Below are 26,247 nucleotides of genomic sequence, written 5' to 3' on the forward strand. Positions count from 1 at the left end.
AGGCCCAGAATCGCACACTCACCCTCATGCCAGCGAATGCAGGCTTTTAACAATATCAGGACACTGCTTAAAGACACGATCAGCAGTACGGCATTTCACATTTTTAACACGTATATCTAATTGGAGCTTGAAAAAAAAGAGAGAAATTAGCGTTTGAAAATGAGCCCCTGGGGAGAGTGTTTCATCTGGATTTTCCTGGTGCATAAAGACACTCATGAAGGCCTGCTTTACAAAGGCAAATTCATGACATAAGAAATATTCAAAAAGAGAATACGGACAAAAGATGAAAAGGGCTGAGAGAGAGAGAGAGAGAGAGAGAACAGATCTGATGGTGATTATGAGACTATTACTGAGGAGAGAACAAGGCTTCATGAACCGTATAATGGGTGAAGCCACCATGCCCTGCCAATCACTGATTTATTTGTGATTTGTCTGATTTATCTGAACCAATAAAAACAATGTCCTGCACTGCAAAACACAACGATTGGTCCAAATGAGCGAGTCACTGCAAGCCGAGCTTATGATACCCTCGTCTCCCACAGTGGATGTTTTTACCATAAGCCTGACAGCTGAAAGTTCATGCTACTGTTGGCCAGCACCCAGATGAAGCAGACAAGGCAGGAATGAAGCACACATGCATGCAGGCACACGCTGCCACTGAGGGACACAGAGAAACAGACACGGCTGCTGCCCCCACCTCCGCCAGACTGATCCCTTCCTTCTGCATAAAGTAGTGCTTCTTAAACTCGTAGTAGGTGTTGTACTGGTGCCAGGACTGCAGGAACTCAAACCTTTACAAAAGACATGAGGCAAAAAAAAAAAATCCAATCAAGCTACACAGGAAAGAAGGTAAAAACAGGACAGCTTGAACACTGGATGAGATACGCAGTTTTAAATTTAACATGCTCTAAAAAGAACTTTTCTCACACTGGGGTCTGCTGATGGTGTGGAACTTCTGCAGTTGAAATAAAACAAATAATCACTTCATCACTGAGGAGAGCATTCACTGACGCCGTGCACCTCGCTCTATAGCATTACTGCTGAGCCCCACACAGGGCTCAATCCTGCATCCCTCCTGCCCTTTTCACCTAGGCTCTACTCCACACCTGCACCCAGAGGAAGTCCTTTCCATGCTATTTAGTATACATTTGAACATCAGCATATTCTTTCCCAGGGTGACTTACCCAACTCATATGCTGTTCATCTATACTGATGGAAATTTGTGCTTTTGCTTAACTAAGCACAACACACTAAGCACCTATGGTAGACTGGCTGTGTCTCAATGAAGGATTTGAACCTGCACTCCCCCCTGCTGTGCTCTATTCGTAATCACACACAGGGAAGTGGGCAGGTCTGGGGGGACGGTGAGGGCGGCGCTCCTTACCGTGGGTCGTTCTTGCTGCGCACGCTGGCCTCGAATTTGAGTCCGTTCCTGGCCACGTACTCCGCCAGCTTGTCGATGACTGGCTGAACGTCCGGGGGAGGGGGGATGATGGCAGCCACAGGGGCCTGGGAGCGGGAGCTGGGACATGCACAGGCAGACAGACACACGTTAGAGACAGACAATCAGAGAGACAGACAGACACACGCATGAGCTATACAGGCAAAGAAACTGACAGACACACACGAGAGAGACGGACAGAAGCAGAAAGAGATGGGCCAGCAGAGACAAACAAAGACACAGACAAGCAGAGATTTACAGCGGATAGGTAGGCAGACAGACAGACAGACAGAAGCAGGCAGACAGACAGACAGACAGATACATGAGAGAGACAGACAGGCAGAGAGGCAGACAGACAGACAGACACATGAGAGAGACAGACAGGCAGAGAGGCAGACATATATGAAAGAGATGGGCTGGCAGAGAGAGACAGACAGGGTAAACAGCACAGACATACAGACAGAGGAAGAGGGGAAGATGGATGGACAGACAGACACAACAGAGACAGACAGACAAGCAGGCAGACAGACACACAGAGGATTAACATGTCCTCCAGATTTCCTCAGCAGCATTTCACAACTTCTCAATTCAAGGTTATGCCGTCTTTCACTGAGAAATTCCCTCAGCGTTACCCGAAGTCAAATAAGAGTTAATATTCTTACATGCATATGAACGAACTCGCAGGTAAAAACCAGCCTTCTGCGCCTCAAGGTCATATCAATACTTTTGCATGTTTAGCTGGTTGACACCTCAATTCTACCAGATGCTTGAGTCTTTATCGTGTACTAGTTCCCTGCTGTCTGCTCATGCATACAAGAGGAAAAACAAATTGGGTTCAATAGGCCTTTCTGTTCCCCTGCTGGCTGGACCGAGGCGAGGTCGAAAGGCAAAATGCAGAGGTGCTCGTGGGAAATGAAGTCCATCGCCTGTGTAGAAGGACTTCACAACCTCTGACTGTGGACTTCACACCCCATCAGCACCTCAGAAAGTGGTGTGGAAATTAAATGCAAAGTCAGCCCTCTGTCTGTCCCTAGCAGGCCAGAGGACAGAGAGCAGTTTGCGCTTGGATTAAGATGCTGACGCTGATTTGGTTGGTTTGCGAAATTTGAACACCGTAAGCACTGTCCAGCCATGTCTAAAACTCGGCATCTATATTTACAACGAATTGACTGCAGAAAGAAACTTTTAAATGAATACTGATGGAATAAATTATAGAACGTAAACCAGTGAGAACAACGTCACAGCAGTGACCTGAAAGAAGCAAAACAGCAGTAACAACAGCAAGCTGGACTGAGAAGGAGAACAGATCTGCTCCGGCGGGAGCCGCACCTGGTTGCCGGGGTGACGGCAGGAGCAGCCAGGGGGACTTGGCTGGGGGCAGGTGTTGGGGCGGAGCTGACGGAGTCGGGGGGAGGAGGGGGCGTGGTCCCGGGGGGCGGGGGCACGCTCGATGCGGACGGAGGAGGCATAACCCCGCCCGGGAGGGAACTGTAATAAGTGGTGGCGTCCATCCCTGGGGGAGGCGGGGCCAGGCAGTACGTCCCATCCGGCAGCATGCAGTACCCATAATACATTGCAGCTACATTGGCTGTGGGGAGGGTGACATTGCAAATTACTGTTATTATTTTTTTAGTGATTTTGTTTTCACCTTCTAAATAGATATCTGCATGACATATCTAAAAAGTCACATCACAGCTGGTCAGCTCCAGAAAGTGAAAAAAATAGAGTTAATGAAAAAAAAAAAGAAAACTTAAACCCACATCCGCACATGGATCATAATCACTTCAGATTTAATTTCATTTGCCAACAGCATAAGTGTTTGCAATAAAGATAAATGACAAATTATTCCTGTCTTGTGTTCCGTTTTAACAAGAATAATGAGGATTAATCTGTGTCTCTTAACATCCTGTAATATGCGAGGCACTAATTCTCTAAATAAAGGGTGCTTTTTACAGCTGGTAATAGGTTAATTTTATGGACAATATTGTTTAGGATCTTTGCCAAATATAACTAGCACATCCATCCTCACGTCTACCATCCAAATTATTAAGAGAAACAGAAGAGTTTGGCCCCTGCAGCACCCAGACTCCTGGGAGCAGTAAAAAGCCTCTTCAGGCCAATGGCGGGGGCAGTGATTCATATGTACATTTAGCCAGTTGGCCGCTGCTCCTGTACATAAAGACTTACAAAAAAAAGGCACAAAAGTATGCACAATACTACCACAAGAAGAGTGTGTACAGAACGTTTTGATCCATCACACAGCGCTACGATTACCAGCGACCTTGCGAATACAGAAGTGCCACAGTGAAAATGAATTCAGCAATACGTGCAGCAGTACCCTACCCTGCAGTAATATACAAAAGAAAAGATTTAAGAGTTATAACTCTGCAGGGGAGCCAAGCTGAAGTCTAAAGAGCTGGATCTTCACACTGTAACAGAAGATGGCCGGTGACTCTGTGCCCGGCCCTTATTTGGATGGCTGTGCCCAGGTACTGCAGTCCCGGTGGGGCTCCCAAAAGAATAAAACAATGGAGCTGCAACATCATGTTCCTGCATCTGGGCCCTCACACCAACTTCCCAAAATATGTGGCTCCCAGGCGAATTTAAACATGTTTGCAGCTAAAGCACAAGATCAAATTAGCAAACAAAGGCCTGTCACCAGGCACTTGCTACCTGCAGGATCTGACTGAGGTGCCATTGTGATTCCACAGTCTCACGCTGGCATCCTCTGTCCAGCAGAAATGATGAGACCGTGCAAGTGCTACAGGACTGGACATATTTTATATTTGAAAATAGCAAAGAGTTGTGATTGGTGGATGCAGTCAGGAAACTATATTTGGAAGCACCATCATGCTGCAATGTTCTGGGGAGACCCCAGTCCCAGAGTGAGGGGGCAATGGGGGGTGCAATCTGTGGGGCACCGAGGGACACTTTAAGCTGTTATCATTTTAATAATTTAATAAATAATAACCACCCAGAATTAAGGCCATATTACAACATAATATTAGAGAGGAGAACGCATTCATTAAAGCAGTATTTATAATGAATAAAAAAAAAATCCTCAAGTGAGGAATAGTGAGCATTTGAATTTGCATTTGAAATATCTTCTCTGTTTCTGCTGGGCTCCTGTCCGCCCTCACCATGCTGTCTCTGTGATATGACTGGCATAAAGATGATGTCGTGGGGCGTCTGGGCAGTTCCATTTGTCCCGATGTCAACACACCATCACCAAATTAAAGCCAAAATACATGCTTTGATTTACATAGCATAATAACAGACCTTGTATGAAACAACATACACTGACCTCTGAATTCTGCGTGTAGGCATTTATCACCTGTTTCAGAGCCAGCCACAATGAGGACAGACATGAGGTGACATGCCCTTATTATGAGATTTCAAAAAATTAAAACATGCCTATTAATATTAATGACTGTGTCCGTCAGCGCCCCGTGAACTGACAAAGAGTGGAAATTCTTCACTCTTGTTAGAGGTGTGTGTGTGTTTGTGTGTGTGTGCGTGGTGTGTGTGTGTATATGTGTGTGTATGTGTATGCACATGTGAATGTGAACGTGAGTGTGAATGCATATATGAATGAGTCTGTATGCGTTTGTGTATGTATGTGCGTGAGTGTATGCATACCTGTATCTGTGAATATATGTGTATGCATGCGTGTGTGTATGTATGTGTGTGTATGTTTGTATAATGTGTGTGTATGTGTGTGTGTATGTGTGTGTGTATGTGTGTGTGTGTGTGTGTATGTGTATATGTGTGTGTGTGTGTGTGTAAATGTGTGTGTGTGTGTGTGTATGTGTGTGTGTGTGTATATGTGTGTGTGTGTGTGTGTGTGCGTGCGCGCGCAGCTCTGGTCTCTCTCTCAGCTCCTCATGCGCAGCGTGGCCTCCTTCAGTAATAAGAGCGGCTGGGTTCCTCTCGAGCTCTGCGCTTTGAGCAGGGTGAATACAGAGAGGCGTGTGCTTAACACATCGGCCCTTATCTCTCACAGCTCAACCAGAGCAACAGCTAACAGCACGCAGCACACGCTCACTCACTGCACCGCAAGCACAGGCCTCAGTCACACGCCAAAACACTTCACTCTTACACACGCTGAAACGCTATGCTAACACCTCACTCTTATACATGCTGAAACGCTACGCTAACACCTCACTCTTACACACACAGGGATCCGAGTCACACGCTGAAACGCTACGCTAACACCTCACTCTTACACACGCTGAAACGCTACGCTAACACCTCACTCTTATACACGCTGAAACGCTGCGCTAACACCTCACTCTTACACACTGCTCTCAGTTACACACAGACAGGCTGCCATGCTCTGAACGGCCCAAATTATCTGTAGTGATGATATGGAAGGGTCGTATGGGGTTTCGGTGCTGGGATGTGATTGGACAGGGAGGCTTCATGAAGGAGGCTTCACACCATAATGGGAGAAGTGTCCATGTGCTGTCAATCACCGACATGTCGGTAAAATTCCCGACGGTTAGTGTTACCGTTTCAAATTTTAATTATCATTAAAACCGTGGTTGATTACCGCGCTTTGAAAAACTCACGTTAAATACTGTCTAGCATAAACCAAAGTTAGCAAGTCTCCCAGATGCAGATGCGCAGGCGCAGCATGCAATGTAGGTTTGTTTTGTGTCAGTGAAAACATGGCGGAAGGCAGTGATAGCGCTCCGAAGATTTTTCAATGGTATAAATTTTCATACCTTTTCATCTCTAGTGCGATTAGAACACTAGATTGGAAAAATTCTAGCTAATTTTATCTTTGCGGGAACAGCGATTTAACGTTAAAAAATATAGCAACTGCTAACTGAAAACAATGAGAAGCTTAATAACGCTAATGAAGACATAACAAACCATGTAACGTAACAGTCGCGCTTGCATAGCATAAACATAAATTGCATGCATGCATGATGTTTCCAAAGTCAATGAGTTAAATAGTCGTGATCTCAATATTGACCAAAATAATTGTGATTATTATTTTTGCCATAATCGAGCAGCCCTACTAGTCAGTCATGCTGCCATTTTTCTGAATGGAAAGTTTTATTTGTCTATAGGCTAAATAAAGAGTTCATTGTTTAAAGGGTGTGTTTTTATTTTTGTCTTAAATATAAAGATACCGAAACCGTACCGTTACCTTGACCCAAAAACCGCGATACATACCGAACCATGGGCCCACTGTACCGTTACATCCCTAACACACACACACACACACACACACACACACACACACACACACAGACACACACACACACACATAGACAGACACACACACACACACACACACACACACACACACACACACACACACACACAGACAGACACAGACACACACACAGACACACACACAGACACTCACACCATGCCAGCAGATCAGCAGCAAATATCAGATATCTCCTTTAGGTATAACTCCAGGGTCTAACAGCAGCCAAACGCTGTTTAACTCAGCAAGTGATTAAGCACCGCGGTGACAACCAGACAGGTTCCGGGTGAGAACGGACAAAATATTATTACTGGCAACCTGGGTGCGCTTTCCAACGGCACAAATCAGTGCCACTGCCATTTAGCTTGCGTGTCTAAGTGGAGCCTCCAGCAAGAGAAAGCCAGTCAGTGAGTATGTGAAAGCAAATCTCACGGCAGCCGTCTGCAGTACACAGAGAAACACACCAGGTAAACGGGCTCACAGAAGGTGAAACACACAGTGGTGTGGAGCAGGGCTCATAACCTAAGGGTTGCCGGTTCGATTCCCCACTGGGGAACTGCTGCTGTGCCCTTAAGGAAGGTACTTAACCCACAGTTGCCTCAGTAAATATCCAGCTGTATAAATGTAACCTGTGTAAGTCACTCTGGATAAGAGTGCCTGCTAAATGACAATAATGTGACATAATGTACAGAACTATGCATTTGCTTGTTCTCAACAGCTGATACCATGCAGGATCAAATCATCCAGTTCTCTCCATCGTCAAGTGTGCAAACAGTGAATAATAAATGGCAATAAACCATGGCCATAAAACACCAATAAAGTATAGCCGCTCCTATGGCTACTTTCAGATATTCATTGTGTGTTTAAGTGCGGGCTGGTTCTTTTTTTGTATGTTTTTATTTTAAATCAGCCAGAGGCAGTATGAAGACTGCTCAATGCAAATGTAATATTTCCAACTGCATTCAAACTTGACCTAAGCATATTCTCTATTCAAACAGCTAGATACTTAACATAGCAATTCAAGTACAGCACCTTGCTCAAGGGGAGAAAAATGGGTGTGGTGTGCCTGAGGAATAAAACCAACAACCTTCTGGTCATAGGCTCAGATCCTTCAACACAGTGTGGAGCTGCCAGAGTGGTAGCAGCCTTACGTTCCCTCCACATCCAGGAATCTATTCCCCCGATTTGTCACGCTCGCTGGCTGCTTATTTTCCCCCAAAGGATGTGCTGGTACACAAAGCTATAATTGGTAACACCTTCATCCCAGTACCTTTAGTTCAGACCTTTGGGGGAATAAAAGGACTGAGAGACGTATCTATTTATTAAATCGCAGCCCTTGTGGATAGACTGCATTGTTCCCTCTCTGTCTCGTGGGCCCAGAACTGCGTCCTGGAATGGAACTGATTCCAAACAGAGATACAAAACTTTTTATTTAATGAAGTGCGAAATCTTTGCACACATTACACCACTGATGTGTGGCACACAAGAGACGTCTGCCACCCTTAAAGCAGACTGCTGAAGGTTTTGCTAGAACACAAACACTCCGTGAAAATAGGTTAGCTTTACCAGAGCAAAATCCTACTTAAAATTATTATTTTTTGCCTTCAGCCAAAGCATAAAAAATTCATCCCTATGCAGAGACTGAGATTGAGACCAAAACTCTTGTTACTCCCTCAGAGAGGACACTCATGGAGCTGTTTAAGTTCAGAATAAGATCCAAACTGAGCCGTTTATGTTCAGAACAAGACCCTGAAAGTGCTCTTTAAGTTAAGAACAGGAATCTAACGGAGCTCTTTAAGTTAAGAGCAGGACACTGACAGAGCTCTCTGAGCTGCACTAATGAAAATTACATTCTGGCTGAGCAATCCTTTTGAGCTGAGACACAGAACCCTCCTGCAAAACAAAGCACCCAAATGAAAGCTAAAGGTCTCCAAGGGTAGCTGAGATGGGACCTCCCTCTCCCACTACTGGCCCACGCTTACAGCTCTGCAGTGAGCGCCACACCTGTGTGGATTTGGTTTGCGGGTTTTTTACAGGTGGGAGACTGGAGTGTTTTTGGGGTGTTGGTCTGTGTGGGGGTGCTGGGTGCGCACACACACACACACACACACACACACACAGCGCTCTGAATGGCAGGAGAGGGAGGCAGAAACGGAACGAGCCAGTCACGCTTCCTGAAAGTGACGAGCACAACTTCCGTTCTTTCCGAAAACTGCTTAGCCCCTCTCCGCTGTGTGATGCGCCTCCCTTTACAGTGAAACCCATCAGAGAGCCAACCCAACACCAAAACAATCACCTCTCCGCTACCAAGGGGGAGGCACAGCACTTAACAAGGTCTGCAACATCGCCGCACTGATTGAGGGTGGGCAGAAACCTCAGAGCCTCCAGCAAAACATCTTCACCTGACGCCACAAGAGAGAGATTCCGGTTCAAACAGCAAAGTGCTAAAACACACAGGCTGTGGAGAGAAAGTGCTAAAATACACATACAAACTAGTTTTCAGACAGCAAAGTGCTAAAATACAGAATCACTCTTATAAAGGCATACCAAATATAAAAAGGAAAATAACTGATGTGAACACAGAATCAGTACTATACTGACTGAATGCAACTCTGCAAGCATGGTTAAGAGAGAACAAAATGTACATGATATGAAATTCAAAGTTTTTTCATCCTCTTCATAGATAAAATAATTTGATATAGAAAAGTACAAAAGGCCCCAAGTGCAAACGAGTTATAATGTTTTAGACCATGGGCGTTCTTCCAGTTCTCCCTATGGCAGGAACCCCAGCTCTTGATCAAGTTAATTATCTCATCCATTCCCCTCTCCAGCACCCTGCCACATTCCTGGATACCATTAATCAGTCTTCAATCCCAGCGCTGTCAGAATGGACCTGGTAATTTCTTTACATCGCTTTGCTGACTATTCTGAAGTGACCTCACAGAGAGGCACAGAGAGAGAGAGGTCATAATGCAACAGTTCACAGGGCCACCACTGATACTGAACGTTCCTTGGTGACCTCATAAAAAGGCACAGTGACATCATAATGCAACTGCACAGGGCCACCACTGACGCTGAATGTTCCTTGGTGACCTCACAAAGAGGCACAGTGACATCATAACGCAACTGCACACAGGGCCACCACTGACGCTGAATGCTCCATGATGACCTCACAAAGAGGCACAGAGTGAAGTCATAGTGCATCTCTGTTCAAGGTCACAGCTGTCTCAGACTGTTCTATGGCGACCCCACAGAGCAGCACAGATTGGGATCATACTGCCACTCCACAGGGGCATTACAGTCTCTAGACTGTTCCATAGTGACCTCACAAAGATACAGTGAAGCCACAATCCAACTGTATACAGTAACTGCTGTCATTTAGTCAAACAGGAGTTTATGGCAATGACAAGTATTGATAACTAAGCATCTATGTAAGATGTAAGTAAACTAAGCAGTAATTGGAGCACAATGCCTTGCTACTCCATGAATTTACCACATGCGCCCAAGATGTTGTTCACAAAATCAGAAAGTGCAACAGAGCATTTTCAACTGACAAAATCATTCATATGTGTAGAACTGGTTGATATGTTTCTCCTATGTAAGAGTTTGTTAATCGAGAACAGGCCATTTATCTACAGATCAGATCATTTATCTACATCTCCTCTATTTCTATGGTGTACACAGCACTGTGTTGAGCATAATCATGAACTCCCTAGGCTTCTCTACTTTCACTATATTCCAGGTAAGATACTCCATGCATTCCTTTCCTTAATTACATGAATCCACACGTGAAATAAATTCTTCCCTTGTCAGTGTTAAATTTACTTCTGACTGGCTACCACCTATGGCTGACAGAACATTATTTGAAATAGCCTCAATAATCTTGAAATGCTTAAAACCTGAAAACCTAAATAACACCCCAACAAGCCTCCTTTATTTGAAGGTGTAAGCACAGGCTTGTATTATGTTCTTGACATCCTGGGACCAGTCTTGTTGCCCTTCTCGTTGCTTTTGCACCGAACGGGAGAAGAATGCAGTTTCCGGGCGTTCCCTATGAGAGTGAGGAGCAGTACTCACGGTCAGCGGCGTAATCCGGCGCCGCGGGCGTGGGCGTGGCCGAGGCCACCTCCCCGCCCCCTTCCGCCTGTTCGGTCGCCACGGCAGCCGCTCCGTTTTTGTCCTGCCGGGCTTTCCGGACCAGCGCCGCGAGCGGGTGATCCGGGTCCATGACCTGCAGAGGCTGCAACACAAAGTGGGACATTTCTTTACTGTTAGTTTTACAGCGCGGCGCAGAGCGAGTGTCTCGTACTACGGGCTGCAGCGGAGCTGGTCAGCCTCCAGGCTCCAATTTACATTACGCTGCATTATTGTCATTTAGGAGACGCTTGTAACCAGAGCGACTTACACAGGTTAGTTTTGTACATGTGATCCATTTACACAGCTGGATATATACTGTGAAAATTTGGGTTAAGTACGTTTTGGTTACAAGCTCTTTACCACTACACCACACTGCCGCCTGAATTTACAACCAGATGGGCCATCAACCTTGCAGCTGTCTGGGCAATGTCTGTGTTCTCCACTGGAACAATCTCAGCCTATCAGCCTATGTGAACGACGAGTATTTAAGCAGATTTCTTTTCCCAGCCTTTTAAACACTGCTGACGCAAACTGACAGGATGCAACCCCTGCCCCTTATAAAACACTCTGAAACTTGACTGAAGTTTATCTTTAGCCAGAACAAAAGAAGGGGGGAAAAAAAACATTTCGAAGTCGACTGCTTTAGTGTAAGGCCTAATTATGCCAGGAAGCATAACTACAGGAACATGTTATCCATTTAACAGTGCGCTGCGTTTGAACATTTCCGCCTGTCAAACGGTTTAAAAACAACAACAAAAAACCCACTTACTCACTCCCATGCTAAAAACACAACTTCATGCTGAAAGCAGAGGAATTACGGCAAACCTCGGGCCAATGTTTTTCAAACGATTCTGCATGAGAAGTGGATAAATGCCAGCAGGGGTACGGGGCTGTACCTTCATGATCTCCTCCAGACGGGAGCTCTTCTTGGTGGCAAACAGGCTGGGGTGGAGGTAGTTCCCATCGCTGTTGTCATCGTCCGAATCGTCCGACTGAGATTCTGCCGACACAGAGAAGGACCCCCCAAAAAGAACGTTCAGACGCGGGCCATTTTCTCTTCAAGCTTTCTTAACTGTAATGACAGAACTAAAACTTGGCTGGATCACTCTCCCTCTCTAATTTGGCTGGTACTCAAAAGTCCCACGACATCACTGAACAAATCAAGGGGAATATTTTACTATTTGCTTGCCTCTTTACATCCGAGGTTTCATTTGCTAAGTGCAGAGAAAAAGTGCTTTAGAAATACGACGAACCAGAAGCGTTCCTTCCACTCAATAAAAGCATCACTCAAGGATGGACAAGTCCCCAGTGGCTGCATCGAACATGACTGTAAGAAAATCATCTCAAACATATGCTGTGTGTTTGTGACTGACACTTGTATGATTCCACATCACCAGGCACTCATGACCGGAGACCTTCTTTAAACAAATCAAGCAGAGCTTTTTGACCAATCAGGTGATGCTGCATCTACAGCCAGACTTAGTCACCTTCCTGGATCTCCTGTTTGAATCTACTGCCAAACATTGTCACCTTCCTGGGTCTCCTATTTGAATCTACTGCCAAACATTGTCACCTTCCTGGGTCTCCTATTTGAATCTACTGCCAAATATAGTCACCCTCTTGGGTCTCCGATTTGAATCTACTGCCAAATATAGTCACCTTCTTGGGTCTCTTGCTTGAATCTATTGCCAAATATAGTCACCTTCCTGGGTCTCTTGCTTGAATCTAATGCCAAATATAGTCACCTTCCTGGGTCTCCTGTTTGGCCTCTGACACGGGTGTGTACCGGCCCTCCTTCATGGCCCGCAGCACGTGCTTGTAGTAGGGGTTCAGGTAGTGGTCGAAGCGCAGGAAGTCGAACTGGGAGTTCCTCGACTGCTTGGCCTTCAGCACGATCTCGAACTGCGCCCCCTGCTTGCACACGAAGTTGGCCGTGCGCTCGATGATGGCGTGCATCTTGACAGTGGCCGGCTGTCGGAGACGGGAAGACAAACCCGGACGGTTAAAGGGGAACCACATGCAGCTGCGGCTTAGCTTCCCCTACCCCGACACGCCAATCGCTAAAGAAGCAGCTAATGTAGCAACACGTTATGGAAATCCCAGACCAGCAAGTAGTTTTATCTCCACTATAACATACAAAACATAATACATTACTTGCATAAGTTGTTGTTTATGTTTATTCTACAAATAGTATGGCAATGGAGTCTGTAATCTAGTGACTGTAATATATGGCAGTTTAATGTGCGCTTGGCTCTCTCTCTCTCTCTTAGTTTCTAGGGTGCCTAGTCAAGTTGCACAAGTTAACACTTGAAAAGTGTTATTTTCCCTCTCACTGGTCTGGGAGTGTTGTTAGCCTGGTCTGACACTGTTGCTCATTCAACCTGAATGAACACACTTCTGTTCTTTTGTGCTGTAAGTCGCTCTGGATAACAGTGTCCGCTAACTGAATGTACTGTAATGTCATGTGATACAAGTAATGTACTAAAGGTTACAAGTAAGAGTCGACATTTTTCTTCATAAAATTCATTCTCTTCATACTTCACATCCTGTATGGGCTGTGGCAGACTTGTTCTTTGTATGGTGAAGGCTTAAAATACTAACATCAATCCTGAAAAGCAGCATTATTGTTAATATTTATCAACAGGGAATACTGAACAATAAATAAGAGCACCACCAATGCTTCAGGCGTGCAGCAAGTAGCGTGATGTTAAACAGGCTGTAATTAATGGCATTCATAAGCCTTTAAGGCCACCTGCTGAACCTTTAGCTGCAGCCGCCTGAGTATTAACACGATTAATTATGCCATTTCTGCAAGTCCTAATGTACAAGCACGCCACTTCCATCCCTCCCAGTCCTGCTTCAGCCTGCGTTAACACTCTGCCTTCTCAGTAAAAAGAAAAAAAGAGTGAAAAAACATTTTCATAATTCATCACAGAACCCCAAAGAACATCAGCAGCTGATTGGGTGTGTCAGCTCGGCAGCTGCTTGGGTTATTACCCAAAGCCCATTACGAGACCTGCAGATGAGATCAAAGAGCAGGTTTAAACATCAGCGGGCCGGATCCCTGCAGGGGCGCGGGTTCGGCGAGTCCCGGGGAGGCTGGGATCGGGAACGGTAAAGTGGTGAGGAGCTAAAAGACGTGAGTGAAGGTCGGGCGTTTTCCGGGGCTAGCCGTTAGGGGACGGTGTCATGCGGGAGGGACAAAACAGCCAGTCAAAAAACTGATGGTGCTATTCAGGAGAGCTGAGGGAGGCTAGGACAGTCACACACTGATGTCCCTGACACAGGATGAAGCTCACTCGAGCTGTCTGAAGTAGATGCAGTGAAGCATGCCGGGTAATTTACACAAAACTGAGTAAAGTAGAGAGATGAGCAAAGCAAAAGCCTTAGAAATTTAATGGAAAAAAACAGAGAGATATTTCTTATGTTTCAGACAGACTACTCATGACTCACTTTTATAATTAATAATTAAACTTTTAATGACTAGAGGGGTCAACTGCAAAGTAGTTCTGATTTACAATTACGACTGGACAAATAACCAAACTGAGTTAGGACAGAAAAGAATAGGTCTAACAACCCTACAAGGCTCACATTCGTATTGCTGAAGCAACCTACAGAAACAAGACAGATTAGTCTTTTTAGCATTTGTAACAGGACAGCTCCAGATTTCCTCTGACACTGTTCCATGAAACTGAAGGTAGAAGTAGAGTGGAAGTCGCCTATCTCTACTGAGCAGAATATCTCTGATGATGGCCATGTCCATATACTCATATTTAAGTCCTAGACTCAAATTTGAAGTCAGTAACAGATATGGTCCTTGTACATCATCTACAGGCTGCAGAAGGCAAATAAAAATTAAGTCATCAGTCAATAAAGTTGCTGATAAGACAGAGGATATGACATCAAAGGAGAACATCCACATCCTAGCTCCTGGCTGCTAGCTGAAACAGGATAAGCAGCACAAGGACAATGTGCACATCCTGGTTGCTGACTGAAACAGGATATGACATCAAAGGAGGAAGCATGCGTTGGCTCCCAGCTGATGAGGGAGGAGTGAGATGAATGAGAGAAATTGGATGGGTGCTGCTGAACTCACCAGCTCCACATCAGGGGGTACGACCAGGCCAGGGGGGGCTACGAAGGGCTCCTCGCTTTCCTGGGGCTCGGGCTCTTCCTCTGAGGATGAAGAACAGAACGCCCCAAACGCACATCAACGACATGATCTTTCCCTCTCCCACCATCCCCCCGCAGGCCATTAGAGACAGAACCACCTCCGTACCCAGCACCACCCTCTGCTGAATGAGACACAGGGAATACGGGACAGAATCAATCCCTCCCCTCCCCTACAATGTCCAATCCACCTGGACAGCTGGAGCCACTTTACACTTCAGCTTCAGTTACCCAAAACTCTCCATGAGGTGACAGGGCCCCAGGACCTCTCTACACTTACAAAAGCCCCTCTGTGCATGAACCCAGTGGGACAGGTCACCTGGACGTGACATTAAAAGACCACACACGGTGCCTTTGACACAGGTACTGTGACGCAGGTACTTGATCCACCGTCGCAATCATAGGACGATATAATGACCTAAGAGCGCCTTCACTGGCCAACTGCAGTTTCAACAGGGATTATGCTGAGGTGAACGGACCGTGACCCATGACAACACCCTTTAAAAAGAACACAATCCCCCCCCCCCCCCCCCCCCCCAACTCCCGCACCCCCCCCCCCACCCCCATATTTTGGTATTTATTATTTAAGCCTGCAGGAGCACGAACGACTCCCCGCTCGCCAGTTCTGGCTCGCCCTCAGCACTGCAGCTCCGAGGAGCGGCTGCGTGGGCCGGGGGGCGGTACACACCGGGACCCCCGGGTTCTGCCAGGGCCCCCACCACACTGACGGATAGGCCTGTCTGGCAAATCTGTCAACAAACGACCCACTTCCAGGCAGGCAGCTGCACAGTAACATGATGCTAAAACCCTGAAGCAGAATGACCACAGAGGCGCAACACGGCATAAAATGGTAGACTGTTTGGCTCGGGGGGGGACTGTATCATAAAACTGACTGTATTTAATCCATTCAAGGTCACCACCCCCCATCCCAACCTCTATTTCACATCATGGTAAATTAAAACAGCAAAACATAAAAAAAAAAAAAAAAACTAAATTCACATTTCAGTAACAAATGAAGCAAGATATAAAATTACATGAAACTGCATCGGATACAGCCTAATTTACGTGATGCTAAAGCAGTGCACTGAAATGGTGTAGTCAAAGAAACTGACCAACAGGGTGCAAAGACATGAAATTGGAAATGTTTGACCTCGTCTGAACTTTACAGGATGATCAGAGAGAAAGCTGCCTCACACACATCTGAGAATGGCATATTAGTTTCCTCTAATCCTCCTGTGTACATTTTGCGACAGCCCAAATTGCCTATCTACTGTGCAATTTCTCTTCCCGTCAGAAAATGGTATCATTAAAATCATGTTTAAAAGCTGCCTGACAGCAACTGCAAAGCTCTCCAGCCGTTTCGCTGTTTGGACCTTTAGCATCTAACCTGACCAGCTGCGTGTGTGATTACAGGATGCAGGCGTACGCAAGTGACAGGAACGCCTCCTCCATCACAACATGGACAACGACAAGAAGCTACACACGAGGGCCACATGAACCAAGCCCCGCAAAAAAAATCCCATCAAATGGAAATAACACTGGAGACAATTAAAACTAGTGTATTTTCATTTTAATTAGCGTCAAAAATAATAACTAAATAAACATTAGAACACCCCACTACAGGTCACCCTCCCCATCCTTACAAGCATGAAAATTGTAAAAACGGAAGCGTGAACACACGCCTTTCTGCTACTACTACACTACTCAAAAGGCTGTTTATTGTACATGGCCATGTGCACTCTAGGTACACGCTGAGCAAACGCAGTACTCAAAAGGCCATTTGCTGTGCATGTGTACTGCAGGTGCATGCTGGGTAAAATGTGTTCCAGTCTCCCTCTCTCATCTCCGCATCCCCCGCTCTCCCCGAGGATGCGGCGCTGCCCTCCAGCCCCGCCCGCCTGCAGGGTCACTCACCCGTGTCCTTGGAGGCGTCCTCCTCCTCGGTGGGCTGGGAGGGGTCGTAGTAGTCGGCGCTGTAGCGGTAGCCCACGGCGTTGTAGGTGCCCTCGTCCGCCAGGGCCTCGCTCAGACGCTTGTATTCTTCCTCTACAGACACAGGAGCCGGGGGGGGGGGTTACCACTCCTTACAACAGCTACGGCAAACACACACACACACACACGCGCGCACACACGCGCGCACACACGCGCACACACGCGCACTTTCACCGGAGCCATGGGGCAGCAGATATGAAACGCTCTGAAAGGCACTGGGGTTGGCTCTGTTAGGATCGGGGTAACAGACTGATCACACGCCCACATTTAGTCTTTCTTTCCGCTTCTCTCATCTGGCCTGTGCTGCTGTCATCACCACGCAGCTTGGGCCTCCCTTTTCAGGTAAACAGAAAAAGGTGAACCACTTAAGAGAAGGAGCAGAGAAAAAGACCATGCAGTGAAGGGAAGTGGACGGAGACACTGGCGACAGATGCAGTTTGGTTTGGAGTGTGGAAATTCTTCATGTGTCATGAGAACGGTAATCTGTGCACACAGGGGCTATAATCTTTCTCTAGATTCTCTAGATCAGCATTTCCCAAACCCTCTCCTGGAGGACCACTTGTCCTGCATGTTTTAGATCTCTCCCTGCTCCAACACAGCTGATTCAAATGATCAACTCAGTATGATCAACCACAGTATCCCTACACCCCTATACAAAATGCAAAGTGACCATTTTGGGAAGGCTGTCTGGAATCCTCCTAATGACCTCCTGCCTGGGGGGGGAGGGGGGCTCCCTGCACATGAATGAGTGAGGCACCCGGGTCTGTGGCATGGTAAGTGTCTGGCGTGCCGTACCTTGCCTGGCCTCCTCCTCCAGCAGGTCAGTGTGGAGGGCCAGGTACCTCTCCTCGTCGCACAACGCCTCGATCCGGGCCTCCTCCTCGGACAGCTGGTAGGCGCGGTTCCAGGACCCGGCGTCGTACTCCGACAGGTCATGCAAATGACCGCGCCCATCGTACCTGCAAGATGAAGCGGGGGATTAGAGAGGAAGGGAAGCCAACCGGGAGGGGTCCACACAGCACATACTTACCCTCACTGGCAACCTTCAAAAAACAAGAGGGGGGGGTTTTCTGTTTTATTTACCAAAAAAAAAAAAAAAGGAAAAACGCTACTTCAATTTACAAGTGGCACTCAAAAGGAAGTACAATATTGGAACAGACAGAGAAATCCCTGGGAAGCGCAAGACAGAAAGCTTTAATGGAGAACTCCAGACGTTTACAGTACAACAATCTGTAAATATGAGGGTTTACAGCTGTGTCTGCTTTTAAAACTAACAAAAAATCTCTTTCTCTTCAGTGTCTTTAAGGAACAACCCTGCATGAAAAAAACTCTCCTCTTACCTTACATGGTTCAATCAACCATTCCAACTTTTTTTTGCCCTGTTACAGTTGAGACAACTGATATCATTCCTTCTACAAGTAAAAAAAAATACATCCACACAAGCCCGAGCACATAAATACCTATCCGTAAGAACCAAACGGACGAAATTTTCCTGCGTTTTCCTCCGTTATTCCACCTCTCAGTTCCAGAGGTCTTCGGCAAAAGAGAGAAGTGGACGCTGGGGAGTGGCAATCGGGGCCAGGCAGTACCCCTTGCCTTATTTGCTGAGGAAATAAGGTCTGGATTATGTGATAGAGAGACATACATACACATTGGAAACAGGAAAACAGGAGCATGCGGATTAAGATGGCTCACTGCACCTCCAAGAGCCAACAAATACAGCGTTCATCTTTTAATTCCGCCCGTCTTTGAAGGAAATGACGCACAATGGGGTTACGATTTAAGGTCGCTTTTATTTGGTTCAGTCCCGAGGAAGCTTTGTTTTTTCCACATGCCATTCTAAAAAGACTGCCAACAATGCTCCAGAGCCTGTAAGGAGGACTCATTAGGAAATGAAACAGAATAAAACCTTGAGGTATTTGAGGAGGGGAAAAAATGCATGAACAGTAGTATTGTAACCAAACGGCGATGGAAATGAACCATCTTAATTTACAATTTCGATTTACAATTGATCGCTCTGGTGGAATTTGCTCTGGGTCACGTATCAACAAAAACCCAAAATATTACTGTGGGTTACAAGCGAGACGCACCATCAGCAGCTGTTGCGCCTTCCCCGGATGAAAAGTGGGCGGGGGTGGGGGTGCAAGGCCGCACATCCACCTGTTTATATTTCATAATTCACATGTGCCTACATAGTGGAGCAGCTGGCCGTTCAGCTACCTACCCACAGCGCACAGATCTAGCTGCCCGAAGGACGCAAACTAAACCGGGTGCGGGTCATCTGCGCAAGAATCAAGCCAAAGCCTTTAGGCCAAATTGTTGACGTTACCCGAGCAAATTCTTCTAGCGTGTCAAGATGCAGGGCTTCTCAGAGCTGTGCGTGGCAACAGCCGATGCGAAATTTTGGGGCTTCTTTTAAAATTCAAAGCACCCCTATTTAACTGTGATTTTAACCGCAATACAGTAGCTAGGCTTGCACCCGCAGAGCCCCGCTAGATAGCATGACACTGCGCAGAACTGAGAAAGGGACGCTGCATCTTGAACTGACGCTGACGTTAGCTAGCTAGCAAACTAGTCCTGGATATACTGCAGCGCATCTTCGGCTCAGTTAAAAGCCCAATGCGAGACACTGTTACTAAACGCTTGGCCAACGTTTTCTTTTTTCTGTTTGTGTTTCACATAAACACATTTTGACATTTATAGAACGCCTTCTGTTAAAAGAAAAATCCAAGGGGGGGTCCCTTCGGAAGACAAAGTTGGTTAGGTAACGTTTCCCCTTTGGGTTTGTTTAACCGACCTATCGATCGTGATGTTCTTGTCCCCCATCCATGGGATAAGGTGTTTTCCCTGTTCGTGGTAGAGCGCCCGCTCATCGTCCCGGAACAGCTTGCAGGCGTAGCCGAAAACCAGGAGCTCGCTGTATTTACCGCCGTCGCCCTCCTCCTTCGCCGTTCTGCCGTGCTCCTTCTTGCCTCCGCCGCGTCGATACATCCCAAAGCGGACGCAAAAATACACCTAACTTTTCAGAGCAAGATAAGGATTACGAACGGTTTTCTCCCTCTCTCATTTACAAGGAGAAAACGAATAAAGTTGTACAACAAACATGTTTTACTGCTACCAAATTCAGACGTTCACACGGTCAACATGGCCGATTAGGTAAATGGTACAACAGCGATCGCATTCGCAGATTCGATTATTCAGAATACTTTTATTGTAAAAACACATTTTCCCAGATCGGTCCTTTAAATGTGGTTAAGCATAACATGTTCAATCTTAGAAAAGCATATGTTTTAAATCTGCTGTTCATTTTTTTAAATACAGCAGTCCAATATGGATGTCGAATGTACTATGACGAAAATAAACTCATTCTGTCTGAAGTACGACGCACTCTCTACAATCGATTGACAGGAGTTAAGCTAATCAAGCACGTTGGTTTGTTTGTTATTTATTATAAATGAAGGGGGAAAAGTAACGGGAAGCAAACAACAAAATTTTAATCAAAACCTGCAAATGCTTGTCTCTGCTCAATTTATCAGGTCAAAAAAAAAAAAAAAAAAAAATTCAGAAAAACCCACTGGCACAAAATTACACCACTCTGGTTGGCATGTCTATCAGCTGTAGCTCTGACATTAAATCATTTAGGAATTCAGCTACATGAATGTCATTGAAGCAGTGTGAACTATCACATTAAAAGTAAAGCATCAACACTGGGCCTTCAATACTGCTTGCGAGACTTCCAAGACCAGACATCTTCAGCCTCAGAGCCTTGTAGTGAAATACAGTTGATGTATATTGAAATTGTAGCCTTGTTATTCTTGTTTTTCAATGAAATATGAGTGGAATATAGTTATAATGCCCCAAAATGTCAGGATGACTTCGGACAGGGTTTAGGAAGGCAGCTGAACTCCAGTGATTGCTGTTGTGTGACTGATTGCAATAACTCTCAGTGCAGAAAATATTTGGGAATCCATTTAAAATCACAAATTTGCAGATTTTCACAGAGGAGGTTATAAGCCTGATGTGACAGTCAATACTGAGCAAAAAAAAAGTCAGCAAATCTGAAATGGCAAATGTCTTTGTTCCAAAGGTCATGAAAACACAAAAGGTTTCTGTCATGTTATTTTCAATTTTATGGCACAATGAGTGAATTCTATTGCTATCATCTTTGCGAATGTCTCTGTTTTTGGTCTGAGGCACTCCATTCAGTCAAATCGCAGTTTGCCTTTTCCTTGGCTTTAACCAACAAATTTAATTAAGAACATTGTTTACCATTTTGTATATTTTACATTTATTTCTGGCATCAATAAACTGACTTAGTTCAATTTATTTTCAAAGCCAAGAATGCAATGCAGTTTAGTGCAGTCTAGAGCAAGAATGGAATTTCTTCTCGAAGAACAATACATACTGAGAAGTTGAACTGTGCGAGCACACACACGATTTGGGGAAAAAAGCAAAAAACAGAACAGAATAGAACAAGTGATGTAAACCTGCAAAGGACCAGATGGCAGTTAATAGTACCTCTTTGCAGCTATGCACCTTGTTAAAAAAATCTCTCTTCACCTGTTTACCTTCTTGAGTGTGTGATACAGAACAAGCTTCTGAGCTTTCGAACTTTATTTTTTCAAAAATGTTTCTACTATTGTTGAGCAAAGTGTGGAGACTTGAGAAGAACACTGCAATGTAAACTTGCAAAGGACCAGATGGCAGTTAATAGTACCTCTTTGCAGCTATGCACCTTGTAAAAATTTCTCTCTTCACCTGTTTACCTTGTTGAGTGTGGGATACAGAACAAGCTTCTGAGCTTTCAAACTTTATTTTTTCAAAAATTTTCTACTATTGTTGAGCAAAGAGACTTGAGAAGAACACTGTCTGCAGCAGTGCTATACTTGTCTGCAGTTGTATCTTCCAATTTGCTGCTTTTTCAGTTGCAATGAAGACTTTCAGTTCACCCTTGTTTAATAGTTATTCTGTCTTTTTTGGAGAGGGATTGAAGTGTTATACCCATGAAGTAATGCTATAAAAGGAACGAGTGATCTAAGTGCAAGTAACAGAGCCTTTTGGGGCTACATACTGTATAAACATGTGAGGTTAACTGTAGTGGAGGTGGGGTAATAAAAGACCTAGATTCAATCACTGAAATGAAAGAAACACATCACACATCATGCATATGTACATATAGAATATGTATGTTTCTTTTGTGAATGGAAACATTCTAGATCTTAGGGTAACAATCCCACTGTTGTACCATGTATGCAGTTTAACAAATGTTAATTAGGGCAGTTTTCTGGACATTGACTGATTCATTTTACTGAAGCAAATATCATCCGAGTACTTCCTCCTGGAACTCTCCCTCTGTTAGGTCCACACTGTGACTCATCCTGATGAGGTACATTTTCATAAGTTCCTGCCAGTGTGTAAAATATAATTTTCCATTATTAATGCACCTGCTTGACATTTTCGTGTAGTTATTTTTCCGTGGTCCGATCCAAATTGCGCGTGACCATTGGACGAAAAAAAAAAGGTCAGAGTGAAAGCCTGCTGAGGACAGAACAGGAAATGTCAAGTGCTTTTTTTTAGTTGAAGGGAAATTAAATTTACTCACATGAGTGTGCAGTGGAAATGGGGAACCTGACCGTGTTGCGCAGACTTGTCATTGTGCCGTTTTCTGCAGTCTTCAGTGTAATCCTCCTCAGCTCAATCACCTGAGATAACTTGCACCCCCTACACCAGCAGCAGGAGGACCGGAAGCTTTCAGGGTTTCTTTCTGAGCTCTTAATTCTTTGATCGGATCAGTTAGCCCTCCAAATGAATCTGGGCGAATCTGAATGGCGGGAGCATATTAAGCCATCCAGCTGTGTAATTACGAGTTTGAACGGTGCAAAAAAAGAAACATCTTTGGTACTCTGGGACAGGTGTTGTCCCCTCCTGGCCGAAAGTGACCGCATTACCCTAGTGACCTCAGAGAGAACCACTGTCACTGATTCACCCTCACTAATTCAAATTCTGAATTTAATCTGCATGTCTGATTGATGCCAACTGACACCTTACCTTTATGACAACTGACCTGAAGCAATTTTCCGGTCATTATATGATTCGGATCAGAATGAATTGATTTTGTCTAAAACGATTCATAGACGCTACAGCAGGGGTTCATCACAAACCATAGCCTGGCTCCAGCCTAAAATATTCAGCACGGTGAGCGTTTCATCTTTAGAGAGTTTTGCAGTGTGTGAACACCAGTTTCAGGACACATTGCGATGTCATCAAATATGTATTACTCTTCCTCAGTCTATGGCATTTCTCTCCTGGTCTTGATATTTGAAATATAATCCTATGCCACCTTGATGGAGTATGCTTATTGTCAGTTCTTTAATCACACTTGATTTACCTGAAATTAAAAAAAAATCGGAATGAACAGAATCTCCAACACGTATTGTTAATTTATTTGTGACGGAGGTGATCTTGAGAATGAGAATGATGATGTCATGTTTTTTAATGTATATGAAATGAAGGAGACCTTAGCTGGGGTGTTCTGCTCCAGTTGCCACGGTTACGCCTGCATCCTGCCGTGTAACAGAAGTTCTGCTGGCCATCTCAGAATTTACATTTGTGATCTTTCTAATGCCTGTGACAAGGGTGGGAGGGAGTCCCCTGAGGATACCAGTTGCAGTGGCCATGTGGTGATGGTCTGACCTCCCCCACGGTAGCTGTCCTGATTGGCTGACAGCTGACATGAGCAGCCTGTGATGGTTTAGCATGTGTTGCAGTTTATGATGTGTTGCAGTGTGTTATGGTTTAGCATGTGTTGCGGTGTTTGATGGTTTAGCATGTGTTGCTGTGTGTGATGTGTTGCAGTGCTTGATGGTTTAGCATGTGTTGCTGTGTGTGATGGTTTACCATGTGTTGCAGTGTTTGATGGTTTAGCATGTGTTGCTGTGTGTGATGGTTTACCATGTGTTGCAGTGTTTGATGGTTTAGCATGTGTTGCTGTGTGTGATGGTTTACCATGTGTTGCAGTGTTTGATGGTTTAGCATGTGTTGCTGTGTGTGATGGTTTACCATGTGTTGCAGTGTTTGATGGTTTAGCATGTGTTGCAGTGTGTGATGTGTTGCAGTGTTTGATGGTTTAGCATGCGTTGGAGTGTTTGATGGTTTAGCATGTGTTACGGTGTTTAATGGTTTAGCATGTGTTGGAGTGCCTCACATGCTGGATTGCTACCCACTTCACAGCTCTTGCAGCTAATTGTGTTTTCACCATCAGTCTGGTTGTTTCTGTTTCAGCACTGGCCACTGTTAACTTGGGTTTCTACCTTTGCCATCTGCTGCCTCTCCCATTCTACTCTGTAAGAGTGGACTCTCTGGAGAAGTGAGGGTGAGGGGTGAGGTGGGCAGTGTCCTGTATGACACAGCTCACCCTACACCGCAACCCACACACACACCCACAAATCTTATTCTATGCATCTGCCATAGAAAATGCAGTAATGTTTATTTTACAATTACATTAGTGCTGTGTATTTTGACATATTTTCTCATAAGGAAGCTGTGTGCAGATGGATCACGTGGCCATTTTGTTTTCTGCAGATGGCCTTGCTTGATATATTTTCAGGGCACATTCAGTGCACATTTTTCTGATCTGATGTCACCTTCAAAACCAAAGGATTTGCTTCCTGTTGTGGTGTGGCCTTGAAGAGTTTGATTTCAAACAGATCTTCTTGAAATATGTAATGTCTATATTCCATATGCAAATGAGCAGAAATGATTGACTGTCAGGGGAGCAACTGGCAGACAACAGAGATGGCAAGGAGAAGACTTTAATGGGGACTGGTGTCAATTAGCATCCATGTATGCACTTTTATGAATATGTTATAGTCTCTAATCACGTTTTGATATTCAGCTCCCAGTGGGGCTCGGAGGAACTTGTGAGATAAGCTTGCTTGTGCAACGCTGAGGACCTCTGTCTGCACTGAATCCACACCACTCTCCAATAACAAATCCACAGCTCTTTCAAAGGCTGCTTTGGAACGCCTCAAATGGCATGCCAAGGATGCTCTTTCACCATGCTCTTTGAATATTCGTGCTTGTGTCATTTGTGATGAAGTGTCTGAGGTGATATTTAACCAGATTTTTATTAAAGAAGCTATGTGAATCATTGCCCCGTGTTTGCCAGACTCATCTCGCATCCTAGAGTGAAAAATACCTATTGGAACAGGAGGTTCCTGTAGCTCCACCCTACACACATACAAACACCATACTTACCTACACACACACACACACACATATACATACTTATACACAGACACACACACGCCTATCCAAACACATGCATATACACTCACAAACAAAACATAGACTTACACACACACACACACACACACACACACACCCTGTAGACACCTCATCTTGCCAGCCAGTCACCAACATTAAGGACACCTTGCACTGGGGCCTGCTAAGCTGCCGATGATAGATTGAGTGTGCATTCTGCTGATAGCTTTTTTGTGATGTTGAAATACACAGTGTGTCCCTCCGCTTTAGGTGTCTCATCCTCACTGCTGGCCTATGGGATAGAGATAAGACACCGAAACATTTGGATAACGTGCAAGAAATGCGATCAGCTACCGCGGACGTGCCACAGGCGGAGTTTCTGCAAGACGGCAAAAAAACGCCTCCCTCATCACTTTCCTTTCGGTTCTTTTTGAGTCCAGAAACATTTGTGTCCAAAATAGTTTGCAGATCACCCCAGCACCTCTCCCTTTTCACAGAAAAGTTCACATTAACAGAGAGGAACAAACAAGTTGAAGTGTGTAAATGAAGGCGGTTAGGCAGGCTGCTGTCTGTATTTGTTAAGAAAGAAATCAAATGCACAGAGATAAGAGGCAGGCTGGCAGAGAACAGTAGAGTACAGTACACAACCATTATTAATCTGCTTAGCTGACACCTGCAAGTGGGGCAGCTTACCGTTCATTCATTTCCACAGATGGAATTTCAGCTGAGACAAAGCACCTTGTTCAAGGACACAGCCGCAGTGTCTTGCTTGAGGGATTTGAGTCCACAACCCTCTGGTTTCAAATTCAGTATCACCGAATGGTGCACTTTAGGTTCTGAAGATCTCAGCCTGCCTGCAAGCTTTTGTGACCTAATGAGAGCCACTGAAAAATGTAAAACAAGGCAAAAACGTTTATGAATAATGTAAAAATACGATTCGATGAAAATGCAAGGTGTGGAATGGTTGTGTGAGTCAGGCTTCCTGAACGCGACTGTGGGTGGAGCTGCTATACCATGTCAA

General features: G+C 45.2%; 1 protein-coding gene across 1 annotated transcript in view; it reads right to left on the reverse strand.

Moving 5' to 3' along the window:
- The window catches only part of LOC118777545 (splicing factor SWAP), a 62,308-nt gene extending 42,189 nt beyond the window's left edge, over positions 1-20,119 (reverse strand). Inside the window, exons 1-10 of the mRNA XM_036528586.1 lie at positions 19,762-20,119; positions 17,760-17,923; positions 16,887-17,018; positions 14,899-14,978; positions 12,548-12,773; positions 11,699-11,802; positions 10,743-10,905; positions 2,771-3,029; positions 1,385-1,522; positions 698-791 (exon numbers count right to left, since the gene is read on the reverse strand). Coding sequence (XP_036384479.1) covers positions 698-791; positions 1,385-1,522; positions 2,771-3,029; positions 10,743-10,905; positions 11,699-11,802; positions 12,548-12,773; positions 14,899-14,978; positions 16,887-17,018; positions 17,760-17,923; positions 19,762-19,955 — 1,554 coding nt within the window. The 5' untranslated portion in view covers positions 19,956-20,119. The remainder of the gene's footprint in view (positions 1-697; positions 792-1,384; positions 1,523-2,770; positions 3,030-10,742; positions 10,906-11,698; positions 11,803-12,547; positions 12,774-14,898; positions 14,979-16,886; positions 17,019-17,759; positions 17,924-19,761) is intronic.
- Positions 20,120-26,247: the final 6,128 nt, after the last annotated feature.

Source organism: Megalops cyprinoides, chromosome 5, assembly GCF_013368585.1.
Source record: "Megalops cyprinoides isolate fMegCyp1 chromosome 5, fMegCyp1.pri, whole genome shotgun sequence".
NCBI classification, from domain to species: Eukaryota; Metazoa; Chordata; class Actinopteri; order Elopiformes; family Megalopidae; genus Megalops; species Megalops cyprinoides.